Source organism: Myotis brandtii, unplaced genomic scaffold (assembly GCF_000412655.1).
Source record: "Myotis brandtii unplaced genomic scaffold, ASM41265v1 scaffold550, whole genome shotgun sequence".
Taxonomy (NCBI): Eukaryota; Metazoa; Chordata; class Mammalia; order Chiroptera; family Vespertilionidae; genus Myotis; species Myotis brandtii.
The window spans coordinates 1,933,889-1,943,680 of NW_005370043.1; the positions used below are offsets into that span (position 1 = coordinate 1,933,889).

Sequence of the window (9,792 nt, forward strand, 5' to 3'; positions counted from 1 at the left end):
GAACTCAGACCCGTGTGGGCATTAAAACCATGTGGAGGGCTTGCAAACACAGGTGCTGGGCCCAGCCCTGTCATTTCTGATCAGCAGGTCTAGGATTGCACGGGACAATTTGCATTTCTAACAAGTACCAGGTGATGCTGGGAACCACATTTTGGAAGCTACTGGTCCAGCGGGACTGCTGGGAAGCTGAGAAAGGGGTCCTGGGCACCACCACTGTTGAAGCTGGAGTCAGTCAGCCCTGGGTCGGGGTAGGTGTGCGTTTTGGGGTAGAAGGCGTATTGAACACATCGTGGGGTTGGACACAGGCTCCCACTGTTCCGGGTTTGTCGTAGGAATTGTGTCTGGAAGAAGGCAGGGAAGTGGATGTGGAGCTGAGGGGTTTCACACCCACATCTCCCCAGGAGGTGGGCACAGGGAAGATCTACAGACAAGGAAGGGTCCCGGATGAACAGGAATAAAACTGTCTTTCGTAGCCTGTTGCTCACACACCACTTATGCCCCACTGCTCATTCTGTCCTGTGACTCATTTGGTGGCTGTCTGCTTCCCCATGTGGGCTGTAGTGTTTTTACTGGCGAGGATCATGCTGCAAGCCTCAGCACACAGTGTGTTCCTTGCGCACAGTAGGTGCTCTGTAAACCTAGCACCGTGGAAAGAGCTTGGGCTGTGCAGGTAGAGGCAGACAGAACAGCTGGATCTCTGCCAGCTGTGCCTTTTCTAGCTGGAAAAGTACCTCGTCTCAGGCTTTGGTTAACTCATCTGTGAATAGGGGTAACCCACTGCTTAGAAAGCTACAGGGGTCACTGTGTACAGTGCCCAGCATATCCTAGCAAGGGCTTGATGAACGGAAGCATGTCACTGACAACTCTTAGTGGCATTCACTGGATTAAACTATGGTGGAGGGGCTGTAGGGGTCTGGGGGGGGGACACAGGAGTGAGGGACCCCAGGGAAGGGAGAGGCCACCTTGGATTTCTCCCCTAGGGTCTGGCCAGGCTCAGAGTAACAGTCTGAGTAAATCACTGGTTCTGGCCAACCACCTGCAAACCTCTGCCCCAGCCCCTGCTGCCCCGTGACCCTGGCCCTTTGCCAAGCTAAGTTTAGCTGTGACCTGCATGGGCTGCCATGCTCTGTGGGCAGGGGCCGGGGTGGAGAGGAACTCAGCAGGCTTCCTGCCAGCTTCCTGGCAAGCAGATAGGCCCAGCCCTCCGAGTGACCCAGGTTTATTTTCAAAGCCAAACCCACCAAGTGGATATCTCAGATCACATGTGTGGGGCAGCCTCATAGAGGTTAGAGCTTTGGGCCAAGGTGGAGGTGGACATCCTTGAATTGGAGGAAAGGTGTCCTTTGGGAAGAAGAGAGAGAGAGAGAGAGAGTGTGTGTGTGTGTGTGTGTGTGTGTGTGTGTGGTTTTGTGAGAGGCTCTGAGCTACTTGTCCTGTCCCCATAGTCTCCAAAATTCTAACTGCCTAGATTCCCTCCGCTCATATTTTTGTCCCTGTGGCCTCCAGGGCAGTGTTCCCTGTGACTTGGTTTGGGGAGGGGGAGTAGCAGAGGCTTTAAACTCAGCCCCATCTAGTAGGCACTGAGCAGGCAGAGCCAGCCTGTGCAGAGGTTAACAAGGAACAGAATGACTGCTGGGATCCCCTCTGATCCCTGGGAGGGCGTTGATGTTTTAAGTAAGGACTGAGTCAGCGGGAACTCTACCTCCAGGAGGATCCAGGGCTCAAAAGGCTTCTCCCCTTTGCTGGGGGGCAGGGTGGACCGAATGGTGAGCCAAGGGACAGCAACCCCCAGGCAGTGTTTGTGCTTTCGGAGCATTTTTGAGCGTGTGTTCCTCCACACCCTGGGTCTCAGGCAGGGCTGGTGTGCTTAACAAGTGAGAAAATGGGCCTATGGAGGCTGAGATGGGGAGGAGCCCATGCTGTCAGGTGCCTCCCCTTGGCCGGGCATCTGCTAAGCCCTTGAGATGCATTATCTCGCTTATTAACTCAATCTCCCTCTGAAGGAGGGACTGCTGCAGCGGAGCCCCTGAGAAGCCAAGTGACTGCCTAAGACCAGTCAGCAAGGAGCAGAGTCAAGGTTCAAGCCCAGGCCTGTCTGCTTCTACCGCCCGGGCTCCTTCCACTGTTTCCCTCAGGCGCCTGTCCAGGTCTTGTTTGTAACCCTGCTCTTAACAGTGTTATTGTGGGCTGCCCGCATCCTGCCAGAGCTCCTTGGAGGGGCATCTGTATGGCCCATTCCATCGTGAACCCCCGCAGGAAGGTTCATCTGCTCTTCCCATCCCATCGCAACTCCCCTTTTACAAGAAAACTTGCTCAGGGGCAAGCATTTTGCTAAGGGCTTTATTTGAATTCTCTCAATCAGGCTTTACCATAGAGGTAATACCCCATTTTATAGATGAAGAGACTGAGTTTCTGGGAAGTTGAATGATTTGTCCAAGGTCACTTACGTAGTAGGTGCACGTGCTGGGTGCTAACCTAGTCTGTCTCCTCCAGAGTCCTTCCTGTTACCCCCTCGTTCACGGAGTCAGTTGCTCCAGTGGGGTTGGAGTTTTGAACCTTGCTGCCCCAGGACAAGGTGACCCTTATGGCCCTTTATCCTCCTGCAGACACCAACCCAGGGAGCCCTGTGGAAGCTTCAGGCAGAGAGGACTTCCTAGTCAGGGCTTGGCGATGACATCACTCCCCAGTTGTGGCATCCTATCCTGAGTTGACACGGAAACCAACCTCCTGGGTTGGGAGTTGCCAAGGGCTATTGCTGTGACTTGTCAGGACCTGCTGAGCCCAAAGGTGTATGACTAAAGGGGAATTCAAATGATCTCCTACCTGGCCGCTGCCTGGTATTCTAGTATTAATACTCCTTTATCTTAAAACTCAATTCACATTCATCCCAGTCTCATGGCTTTGCTTTGGACCACCTGGCAAAACTTTCCATTGATGTTTCTCTAATGTAGAAACCAGGGCTGGTCTCAATTACCTAACAAGCTGCTCCTTGTCTGGGTTAAGAAAAGCTGGCTATCTGCCCCCCTACTTTTTTGTCACCCTATCCCCTTCCAGTGTGACTTCCTCCACTTTCTCTGGTCCTCTACTTCCTCCTCAAGTGGAAACAACCCATTTGCTTCCTGCTGACACATCCAGCTGTGTACAGCGTGGAGTCACATCTGGGCAGCAACTCAGGTCATTTACATCCTGGCGCTGCCAGTAGAAATTTCAGAGGGATCTTAACTTGGTGACAGATACCTGCTGCTTGGCACCATTAGGGTAAGAACCAAAACAGGTGGTTTTCAGGGTGCAAATTCAAGATCAGAGAATGGACTCAGGCAACTCGAAGAAGCTTCTATCAGCATGTGTTGGCATGCACCAGGGGTGTGGTGGGAGGAGCTCTCTGCATTCTCTTTGTTGTTCAACAAGGATCTCATTTGGCCATTTGCTCTCCTAGCTGAGGTCTCAGGCAGGAAGGAGGCAGGGCAAGTGTGGAAAAGGCCCATTGTCATTTCCCAAGGTTTCTGCTGAGATAAAAGAAGGCCTTATGTACGGCCTACACTGTAAGACAATGCTTCTCAGACGTTAATGTGGACAGGGATTAAAATGCAGATTGTGGTTCAATAGGTCTGGGGTGTGGCTGAGATTCTGCACTTGTCACCAACTCCCAGGAGATATTGCAGCTGCAGAGTGTGAATGGCAATGATGGTAAAGGGTTAGCCCTTCCCCAAAACTCCCTTGAGACCTAAATATTCATTTATCCTGGAGGAACGGAGTATCCCCTTTCTCAAGTAAGACGTCCCATTTCACGTTCAGATGACTCATGGTAGGAAAACCAATGACTGGTGTGTCTCCAAGATTGTCCTGGGAAAGACCCGAATTTGGGGTGGGGTCTTCCAGATCAGAGGGGTTTGCAGTAGGGAAAGATAAGGGCTGAAAACTGCTTCAGAAGCATAGCTATTCAATGAAAACATGGTGTGCACCATTCACTGTGCTGTGTGTGCCATTTGCATGGATCACCACATCCATCAATGCAACGACTCTGGGTGCTATGCTTCCCTGGTGTACAATAAGGAAACAGGCTCAGAGATGTGGCTTAACATGCCCAACACCACACAGCTAATCAATAACAGGGCTGGCTTTGGAACCCAGCCCTCTTGTCCATTGGGCTTTACTGCATTGAGGAAAGATGCATTGCCACATAGCATTCATTTGGGGAAGAAGGGGATATCTTATTCAAGACTATTTGGGTTTCAAGTGATAGGAAAACAACTCAAACCAACTTCATCATAAAGGGGAGTTTATGGATTTATATGATTTATAAGCCAGAGGCAATGGCTTCAGGCATAGCTGGATCCAGGGGCCCACTTTCCTCTGCGTTGGCATCTTAGGCAGACCCTGCTTTGAGGTAGCTAGGAGCCAACAGCATGCATAATCCTGTTCCCCTACCTCCGTCTCCCATTGACCCGGATGGAGTCATGTTCAGTCCTGAACTAATCACGTGGTGGGGGTGGGGACTAGTCTTGGGCCTGGATTATATGCTTCCCTGGAGCTGGGGGTGTTTATCCCCACCCAAGTCATAAGGACTGAGTTGTAAAGAATTGGTTCCCAGGGAAAGTGGGGTGCTGCTACCAGAAACAGGAATGTCTGGGAAAACAGCAGAGGTCCATCACAGTGGGTTATTCAGTCAGGATTGCTGGTGTGGGATAGTGGGGTGGTTGTTCTCCAGGTTGTACTGAAACAGTGAGGAGATGGTGGGTGGGGTGCGGGGAGAACTATAGGACATTCCCAGATCAACAGGGCAGGAGTTGGTGGGAGGGTCCAGGGAAGAAGAAGTGTGGAGGGAAGCTTGGCGTGATTGTTGGTCTCTTTCTGTTTCCAGGAAAGCTACAACCATGGCGCTGGGGCTCTTCCGGGTGTGTCTAGTGGTGGTCACAGCCATCATCAACCACCCACTGCTGTTCCCGCGGGAGAACGCCACGGTCCCCGAGAACGAGGAGGAGATCATCCGCAAGATGCAGGTGCTTGAGGAGAAGCTACATCTAGAGCAGCTGCGCCTGGAGGAGGAGGTGGCGCAGCTGGCAGCCGAGAAGGAGGCCCTGGAGCGGGTGGCCGAGGAGGCCCAGCAGCAGAATGAGAGCCGCTCAGCCTGGGACCTGTGGAGCACCCTCTGCATGATCCTCTTCCTAGTGATCGAGGTGTGGCGGCAGGACCACCAGGATGGGCTCTCGCCCGAGTGCCTGGGCGGGGACGAGGACGAGCTGCCTGGCCAGGATGGCGCCCCCCTCCGAGGCATCATCCTGCCCAACAAGGCCACACTGGACCACTTTTATGAGCGCTGCATCCGGGGGGCCACGGCGGACGCAGCCCGCACCCGGGAGTTTGTGGAAGGCTTTGTGGATGACTTGCTGGAAGCCCTGAGGAGCCTGTGCAACCGGGACAGGGACATGGAGGTGGAGGACTTCATTGGCGTGGACAGCATGTACGAGAACTGGCAGGTGGACAAGCCGCTGCTGTGCCACCTCTTTGTGCCCTTCATACCCCCTGAGCCCTACCACTTCCACCCAGAGCTCTGGTGCTCCAGCCGCTCGGTGCCCTTAAATCGCCAGGGCTACGGCCAGATCAAGGTGGTCCGGGCTGACGAGGATACGTTGGGCTGTATCTGTGGCAAGACGAAGCTTGGGGAAGACCTGCTGTGTCTCCTCCATGGCAAGAACAACTTGGCGCAGCCCATCAGCGAGGTGGAAGACCCACTGTGTGCCAGAGGTTCCCCCTACCTGGACACGATGCAGGTCATGAGGTGGTTCCAGGTGGCCCTCACCAAAGCCTGGCACCGCATCGCCCACAAGTATGAGTTCGACCTGGCCTTTGGCCAGCTGGACACCCCGGGGTCCCTCAAGATCAGGTTCCGCTCAGGGAAGTTCATGCCCTTCAACCTGATTCCTGTGATCCAGTGTGATGACTCGGACCTGTACTTTGTCTCCCACCTTCCCAGGGAGCCCTCTGGGGAGACCCCGGCATCCAGCACTGACTGGCTCCTGTCCTTTGCTGTCTATGAGCGGCACTTCCTCCGGATGACATCGAAGGCACTGCCCGAGGGTGCCTGCCACCTCACCTGCTTGCAGATCGCCTCCTTCCTGCTCTCCAAGCAGCGCCGCCTGACCGGCCCCAGCGGGCTGGGCAACTACCACCTGAAGACGGCCCTGCTGCACCTCCTGCTCTCCCGGCGGTCCACCGACTGGAAGGCCGGGCAGCTCGACGCTCGTCTACGTGAGCTGCTCTGCTTCCTGGAGAAGAGCCTGCTTGAGAAGAAGCTCCATCACTTCTTCATCGGCAACCGCAAGGTGCCCGAGACCCTGGGACTCCCTGAGGCCGTGCGCAAGGCCGAGCCCCTCAACCTCTTCCGGCCCTTCGTCCTGCAGCGAAGCCTCTACCGGGAGACAGTGGACTCCTTCTATGAGATGCTCAAGAACGCCCCGGCGCTCATTAGCGAGTACTCCCTACACATCCCCTCAGACCACGCTAACCTGCCCCCAAAAGCTGTCGTCTTGTAGAGCAGCCGGAACCTCGAGGACAAAGATGCAGGGCATTCCACTTGTCCACACTCCCGGGGGCACCTGCAGGCCCCGTCCTGGGGAAACGGCGGGCTTCATTGGGAGCCATGGCTCAGCCTGACAGAGGCCCTGTGCTGCGGAAGAAATAGAATTCCAAGCTGGAAGCCAGTTTGCTTTCATGCCACCGGGGCCTGCTGGGTTTGGGGACTGAGCCTTTGCAGCTTACTTTTGGGTCATCGCGAGTGGCCAAGATGATGACAAAACACTCTATGGACATGGAGTTAGAGATAATGCAGCATCACTTTGGGTGTACTTCTTTTTACATCCCAGGTCCAGCCTTTACTTAAGTATCAACAGAGGATGGAAGGAATGCTGACGGAGTTTGTGTTAAGACCGTGCACCCCTATTTCCAGGAACCCTTGGCCCCAGGCATCTAGTAGGGACAGCTATGGGAATTCACCACCTTCCATCCACAGCCTGCACGGCCTGTGGCTGCCATTTTTTATATTATTTGGTGAAAAGACCAAGTAGAGATTCAAGGCCCTGAGTGGCTAATGTCTCTGTTGCACATAAGTGGGTACTTGGGGGCAGAAAGAAGTTCAGTATGCTACTTTTCAGCTACATGTCTTATCCAGGGTACACACCCTTCTCCCTGCCCCTTCCCCAGCGTGCTGTGCCCCAAGCACCATGGGCACCGCATACCATGCTAGGTACCAGTTCAGTGGTCCCTCACCCCTCTTTGATCTCCCCACAGCTGGTGGAGGAAGGCAGGCACTAAAGGTAGAGTTGATAGAGAAAGAGGGGCACAGGATGACGGGTGAAGGCCAGCCTGGCACCTGGGGTGCTGGGATCTGGTTTGCAGTCTGACCTCTGATGCCCAGTCCAGGGGAAATTGCAGAGCTGAGAGGTGAGGTTGCCGTAGCCCTGAGTCCTTCTGGGAGCAGGAGCTGCTGTGGAAACCCAGCTCCCAGGCCCAAGACCCCCTCAATATCCTTTCTGGGTGGCCCTTGCTGGCTGCACAGATGACTGACACCCTAAGAATCCAACAGGGGCTCGGCTGACTGGAAACACACAGACAGCATTGCGGGCACAGCCCCAGGCCTCAGAGAGGCCACCTCGGCACTGCTGGGGGCTGCGGTCACTTGGCGGGCCCCAGAGCCTGCGGTTGGAGCTGGCCTCTGTCTGCAGGCCTGGTTCAGGAGGGTTGGGAAGCCGTTCCTCCTCCACTTGTGGCTTCACTGGTCCTTTGGGATTTCCTCTCTTGGCATCGCCTCATTAACCCTTGCAGGGAGCCAAGGAGGAGGCAAGAATGTGTGCGCCTTCACCAGCACCTGGTTCTCCCTCCAGGGTAAAAGCTGACTATGCCTTCCAGACAGCATACCCAGTTCCACAGGGTGTCAGGCTTACCACGAGCTGAAGAAAGGATATTGTCCCTGCCCCAGGAGCGCTCTCACCTAGCCTCAGAGTGCTCATGATGGACAGTTTGCCTGACAGGGTTAAGTGAGGCCGGGAGGCTCAGCCACAAGGGAGCATTGAAGTCTGTGGGAAGCCTTCCATGTGAGCTGGAGTTAGACAGAGCAGTGCTTGCATCTGCCCTCCCCAGGCCCACCGTGGCTGGGACCGAACCTACCCACGTGGTCTCCAACAATAGCCCACACCCCTCATTCTCCTGGGATTCATTTCCAGAATCAGGGTGAATTTCCTTATTTATTATACCCTGTGCCTCCCCCCGCCCCCTTCATCTTTATCTTATTGTGCTTGGAAGAGACCCCACCAACCAAGAATCAGCCCCCAGAGGCCAAGACCAAGCCAGACACTCCCTCGGCTTCCCCTTTGCTTCCAAGAGAAAATTCACTGGGGAAAAAAAATACCTTGTTTATACAAAGAAGACAGAACTCAGCGGGGAAATGGGGCTCTTTTATCCACCAAAGCAGCTTCTGAAGCAGAAAGCAGCAAAGCTCTTGGTGTTTCTTGCTGCCTTATTTATATTAACGGAAGAATTAAATTCTTGCAAGGAGTAGAAACTGGTCACAGTGTTTGTTTTTTACTTCTTCTGGAAATCTGTGAGGTTCCCAGGGCAGAGTTGGAAAAGGGGGTGAATTTGGTGGGTTTCCTATGAACAGAAGCTTTCACTCTTTTTTAAATTCTTATGCTTTCAGGAAACTTTTAAAAAATAGCAAGTAGACTGATGAACAGAAGCTTTCACTCTTTTTTTTAATTCTTATGCTTTCAGGAAACTTTTAAAAAATAGCAAGTAGACCAGCCCATGTGCTCAGTGATCGAACATCCACCTATGAACCAGAAGGTCACACTTTGATTCCTGGTCAGGGCCCTATTACAAGCTCTATCCCCAGGAGTACAGGAGGCAGCTGATTAATGATTCTTATCATTGATGTTTCTATTTCTCCCTCTCCCTTCCTTTCTGAAATCAATAAAAATATATAAAGAAAAAAATAGCAAAATAGAACATGTGTAGCCCATCTTTGAGGCAGCCTGCAGAGTTGCAGAAAGGGCCTTGGAAGCTGGCTGCAGGGCGGAGTGTCGCCCAAGACCTTCTTTGACAAAGTTTGACGTGTACAAAAAAATGTGGGAACGGGAAGCTTTTGGTTTTCAAGGACAGATTGTCTTAGATGGACGAGTTTTAGCTTTTTAGGACACCTAGGCCTTCCCACTGAGGACAGCTCTGCTCTCTTTTGCCGAGGAATCCTTTTTCTTCCCCAGGATTCGTGGCTTTACCCAGCACCTGCTCGCTTGCTGGCCAGAACGCTCCGGGGCCGCATTTCGCTGAGCCTCTTGACAAGGCTGAAGTGAGTAGGGTCAGCCCAAGGCCCAGAGGTTAGTTAGGTTGGGGAGGGCCTTACATCCTCAAAAACCTCAGCCCCGGCTTCTGCCTTGCTGAGGCACAGCCCAGGTTGAGGACCTGGAACCAGCACTTCGGTTCATAATCAAGGTCACCAGAAACACCCGGAGAGCTTGGTCAAATGCCCACACCCCACCTTGAACCTACATGGTACCCATGTAAGGCTTTATCTCTAAAGCTCCCTCTAATGCAGCGGTTCTCAGCCTGTGGGTCTCGACCCCTGAAAATACATCCTGCATGTCAGATATTTACATTACGATTCATAACAGTAGCAAAATTACAGTTATGACATAGCAATGAAAATAATTTTATGGTTGGGGGTCACCACAACATGAGGAACTGTATTAAAGGGTCGCGGCATTAGAGTCTAATGACTGATGACATCCTGAGTTGAGGATG

General features: G+C 53.3%; 1 protein-coding gene across 2 annotated transcripts in view; it reads left to right on the plus strand.

Annotated features, from left to right (window-relative positions):
* ITPRIP (inositol 1,4,5-trisphosphate receptor interacting protein) overlaps positions 1-8,560 on the plus strand; it is a 14,548-nt gene extending 5,988 nt beyond the window's left edge. The window contains exons 1-2 of one of the 2 annotated variants that reach the window (XM_005878198.2): positions 2,738-3,258; positions 4,862-8,560. In XM_005878198.2, coding sequence (XP_005878260.1) covers positions 4,875-6,533 — 1,659 coding nt within the window. In that variant the 5' untranslated portion in view covers positions 2,738-3,258; positions 4,862-4,874 and the 3' untranslated portion in view covers positions 6,534-8,560. Of the gene's footprint in view, positions 1-2,737; positions 3,259-4,861 lie in introns of those variants that run through there. The other variant, XM_005878197.2, reaches the window with a different exon arrangement.
* The last annotated feature ends 1,232 nt before the right edge of the window (positions 8,561-9,792 follow it).